This window comes from Limulus polyphemus, unplaced genomic scaffold (genome assembly GCF_000517525.1).
Source record: "Limulus polyphemus unplaced genomic scaffold, Limulus_polyphemus-2.1.2 Scaffold555, whole genome shotgun sequence".
NCBI classification, from domain to species: Eukaryota; Metazoa; Arthropoda; class Merostomata; order Xiphosura; family Limulidae; genus Limulus; species Limulus polyphemus.
Genome location: NW_013666165.1, coordinates 132,309 through 137,805, shown reverse-complemented (window position 1 = coordinate 137,805; position 5,497 = coordinate 132,309). Strand labels below are relative to the sequence as shown.

Below are 5,497 nucleotides of genomic sequence, written 5' to 3'. Positions count from 1 at the left end.
GTTGGATTAATTAATTCTAGCAGTTTAGGTTGAGTTAGTTCTAAAGGAAACTAGTTGGATTTATTGCTTCCAGTGGTTTTGGCTAATTGAGTTGATTTAAAGAAAAGTATTTGGATTCAATAATTCCTGTGATTTGGACCAACTGAGTTGGTTTTAAAGGAAACTAGTTGATTCATTGGTTCCAAGGATTTGGGCTGAGTTGATTTTAAAGAAATATAGTTGGATTCATTGCTTCCAGTAGTTTGGGATAAATGGAGCAACTTGATGTTTTGTTAAGGACCATGCCATCAATGTTTTATCAGAAGTCAGTTTTAGGTTATCAATTCTTTGCTGGCAAATGGTTAATATTGGTCTAGTTGATGTATTTGTGTGTGTGTGTGTTCATATTATTTATGTACAGTACCTCCAGTTGATCCTTTTATTTTGATTAATGCTATTAATGTATAAAATTTGAAGATAATGGAGAGTCTGCATTATGATGTATTATTATTATTATTAATTTATTATTCACATTTGTTTTTCCTTTAGTCTTTTAACCATGATTTTGTTTTCTATTTCAGATTGTGGTGAACTGTATACAAGAGAATCTGGAAAAATTGAAACTCCAAGTAATTCCAGTTTTTGTGTCTGGATAATCAAAGTCCCACCTACTAGTAGTGATTCAGTAAACATTGTGATATTTACTCTAACACCAAATGAGTTTGGTGAAAACAGGTTAGTTACTGACAATTGTTTATCCAAAACTGTGGTTGATGCTGTGTCAAATTAACTATGTTACTGAAATTTACTTTTTCATTTAAATCCTAGGGAAAATGTTTTCCAGCAACTGAAAGACAAAGCAATTTTATGTATTTTTAGTTTGTGCTGCATAGAATAATTTAGTCTTCATCAATATTAAGTAAACCCTTATTTCTCATAAAACCATACGTGACTATAGAATCTGAAGATGAAACAACCCACCTGCAGTTAAGTTTATTTTTATCATTTTTGTTTTATTAAGCTTAAAAGTCTCAAGTGATTTTCCAGTTATGCATTTAAAACCACTGAACATTTCGTATGATTTGAAGTTGTTTAATGTTACTCCTTTTTTCAAGGGAGGTGATAAAAATTGCTTTAGTAATTATAGTCCTGTTAGTCTTACATCAGTGATGGGAAACGTTTTTGAAAGTCTGATAAAAGATGCTTTGCAAAGTCATTTAACAAAGTTTATAATTTCGTTAGATAGCTTTGTTTCACTAGGGAAGAATCTTGCCTTACTGAACATTTAACATTCTTTGAAGAGGTTACTATATATGTAGATGAGGGTATGGTATATCTGGATTTTCAGAAAACAAGGAGCTACATAAAAAATCATCTCTGAGTGTGTGAGGGATAGGTTGGCTGATAGGATAGAAAAATGACAGAATGGAAGAAAGCATAGGGTTATTATAAATGGTATTCAGTCAAACTTGATTAATGTTGCAAGTGGGGTACCTGAGGGCTCAATATTGGGACCCTTGCTGTTTTTTATTTACATCAGTGATATAAATGAAGGAATGGAGTGGGCAATAAATTATTAAATTTGCTAATGATATTAATGTATTGGATGTTACTGGCTGTGAGGAGGATGCTACTGCTTTACAAAAGGATTTTAATTATGTAGTGAGTTGGGCAAATACATGCCAGATGGCTTTTAGTTATTATAAACACAAAGTGTAATGCATGTTGGAACTTAGCCTGGGTATAGTTATTCATTTGGTACATGTATAAAAAGTGTGTCATGTAAACAGTTTCTTGTGCATGAGTAATGCATAATTGTCTGGATACCTTTTCATATTTAAACCTATACATTGTTTGAGATGGCAACCTGTATTAAATATTTTTTCTGAAGTCGTATTCAAGATCCATCAAAGTGAAATACTTGAATATATAATTTTCTCTCATATACATTGATATATTGATAAACAGAAGTTTTTATTTTTGTAATTAACTTGTATATCTAAAAAAAATGGTATCTTGTATGTTTCCTGAGTTTTTATACTTTTTTTTAATAGCAGTATAGAAATACATGATGGGGGTTCAATAAGAGATCGACCATTTACAAACCTCTCTGGGTCAGATATCTGGAGCAGAACCAATGAGCTTTTAATAGTCTATCATCCAACTTCTGACAATACAGAGAAAATCACTGTCAACTATAAAACATTTTGTAAGTTTTTAACAAATAGAAATATTGTAACTGAATATCTATGTACAAATCTACAAGGGGAAGTACTTATTGTTACACAGTATTATAATGTGTGAATTAGATATATTAAACAAAAAGTAGACAATGCAGAAGAATGGATAATGTTTGGCACCATAACATATACTATTTCAAATAGCTGTATTACTTTACAAAGGCATGTAAAATTAACAATTCTATGAGTGGGATATGAAGATTCCCTTACACTACATTTCAGAATTATAGTTAAAATTATAAAACATTAAATTTGCTGAACTATAATAAGATAGAATTTTGATAAAAAAAAAAAACTTTTGAATCATAATCAGCCTACCACATAACTGCAATTATTCAAGATTGGATGTAATGAGCTTAATGAACAACGTAAAAGAATACAGATGTATGAGGCTCAAAACTTCAGTGTAAAATTTGAAACAATTTTTGTTTTCATGTTTATTTTTAATGTTTTGATCAGTTTTTATAAAAAAAATGTTAAAATATTTTACAGACATCTTATAGGTACCAGTCATCCTATGTGTATATTTTAACTATTTTACTGTTAAATATATTTGGTAAGATTTGAGTTGAGGGAGCCTTACAATGAGTGCTGAAAATCTACAAAGTTCTAATTAATATCCTTGTGATTTCAGTAGGTCAGTGTTAAAATTGCTGAAAAGAACCTGTGGTTATTATCAGTATGTTAGTATCAAAGAGTTACTTGTAACAGCCTAGATTGCTTCATTATTCAAGAACAAACATGTTACTGTTTTTTCTTTCCTCTTTTGCATCTTTAAAAAAAATCAGTCTTAGTTCTTTGATTTAACAGATGCATGTTTGTCCATTAGGGTACATGACAGATATGTATATGTATATTCTTTCAAGTAAAAAAAAATCAGTCTTAGTTCTTTGATTTAACAGATGCATGTTTGTCCATTAGGGTACATGACAGATATGTATATGTATATTCTTTCAAGTAAAAAAAATCAGTCTTAGTTCTTTGATTTAACAAATGCATGTTTGTCCATTAGGGTACATGAAAGATATGTATATGTATATTCTTTCAAGTAAAAAAAAATCAGTCTTAGTTCTTTGATTTAACAAATGCATGTTTGTCCATTAGGGTACATGAAAGATATGTATATGTATATTCTTTTAAGTAAAAAAAAAATCAGTCTTAGGTCTGTGACTTCCAATGCATGTTTGTCTATTAGGGTACATACAAGATATGTATATATATAGTCAAATGAAATTTGTGATTCAATTCTTTTTTTCAACCAACTCTCTCATGAAATCAGCCTTTGATTTCAAGGTGTGACCGGAATCTATGGACCTTTGGCTCATGAACCTTTGTCAGTTTTAAATTCTTATTTATTATTTTTGCTAACAGTATCAGGAGATATGCCCAGCATCATATTAATGGCATTTAATGTTGAAAGGTTCTTTCTTATAATCATAGTTTTTAGTTTGAAGATGAGGAATTGCTCTGTATTAGCATATGGCATGGTCTTTGATGTATTTTATTATTCTAAATATTCCTCTGTGCAAATGTTTCCACTATAATGCTTTACCCGTACATGAACTAACAAATTAGCTCTATGAGTACAATATTTTTCTCAGCCACCAATAATTTTTTGGAAGCATTTTACCATCCTAGTCAGTGTGGCATGCTTTTATCTATATGACAAATACCTGTCTATCATGTAACTGTCATTTTAGAATTACCCTACATTTGCAGGAAATCAGTAGTTAACTTGCATGTTTTTCTTTGCACGTAATAGGCTGTTATTGGCTCTTTTTGAAACCTTACCTGTAACAATTGCATCTCATTGTCAAGAGTGTTTGTAATGACCTTGGGCTCTCTTAAGTGTGTTGCTTAATTTTGAAACTTAACATTAAACATCCTGGCTTCAGCATGTCAGTTTTATATATATAATGGCCTGTATAATTTCAAAGTTTTAATGTAAAAGATATGCAAGTCAAAAGCTCACAATAATATCAGAATATAAGCATTGAAACTTTATATGCAGTAGCCTGTAATTATCTTATCAATGTTATTGCTTCAGAGTGACCTCTATTTATCATTTTTAAAGGTAGACAGTTAACAACCTATGGTGATTTCAGTGTGTGACTATTGAAAGTTTACATATTTAAAAAAATTGATCTAGAATAATTTTATTATTTTAGTGTATTAAATCCTGCAGGTTTCATATGATGTTCTTTTCTATAACTGTCGAAGTTCTATAGTTAGTAGTTAATGTAGCACATGATCACTGATCCTAAAAGTTCACATAGTTGATTAGTTCATGAGAGAACTTAATTGGGCACAAAACTTTTTTAAGTATGTCAGAAGGCACTTTAAGCTAGCTTTTCTATTGCTGTTTTTTTTTCTCATTTATACTAATAACACAGGCCTGCGATGGTTTTGTTGTCTTAAAATTTTTACATGTTTTATGGTAGTTCCTGTATGCTGAATCTCAAAATGATATTCATTTTTCTCTATCACATACAAATTTTTCACAGAATGTCATATGTACTTTTACATAAGTGAATCATTTTCATTAAAATCGGGTCACATTTTGTTATGCTTAAAATGTTCACAACCACAGGCTGTAGATTTCTTTAGACCAATCACAATGTGAGAATCTTATCAATAATTCTAGAACTCACGAGAAACACACCACTTGTATGTAAACGGTTAACAGGCTGCATGATGTGTTATTTCTGGATAGTATTTGTTTGTGCATGCACTTCGAATTTTTATTTTTTTTTCAATATTAGTTATTCATTGCTATGGCAACAAGATATTGTGTAAATGATCCAAACATATTCTGTTATATTTGTAGTAAATTTGTTGTAAAGAAACAAAGGAAAAACGTTTCAGAAATCGTCAAAAAAGCATATTACATATAATTAGGAATAAAACTTGGGGACCAAGACGAATCGTGAGCTCCACACAAAGTTTGCACCATTTGTGTTGAAGAGTTGAGACAATGGACTAAAGGTAAGAAAAAAGTCTTTGTCTTTTGGAATTCCAATGGTCTGGCATGAGCCTACAAATCACGGAGATGACTGCTATTTTTGCTCATGTAATGTACAAGGTTACAACACTCAAAATTAAAAGGAAATTTCTTACCCAAACCTTCAGCCTGTTATAAGACCTATTGCTCATGGATCTGATGTACCTATACCTACTCCCCCGGAGACTCTTTATACAGGCTCATCTGATTGTGAATATGATGTCATTAGAAATGATGATAGGGATTGTTTTCAACCTGAGCCATCTGGTGAACCACA

General features: G+C 30.7%; 1 protein-coding gene across 2 annotated transcripts in view; it reads left to right on the top strand.

The window, feature by feature from the left end:
* The window catches only part of LOC106459082, an 86,978-nt gene that overhangs the window by 76,172 nt on the left and 5,309 nt on the right, over positions 1–5,497 (top strand). The window contains exons 5-6 of one of the 2 annotated variants that reach the window (XM_022385478.1): positions 561–714; positions 2,037–2,188. In XM_022385478.1, coding sequence (XP_022241186.1) covers positions 561–714; positions 2,037–2,188 — 306 coding nt within the window. Of the gene's footprint in view, positions 1–560; positions 715–2,033; positions 2,189–5,497 lie in introns of both variants that reach the window. The other variant, XM_013918661.2, reaches the window with a different exon arrangement.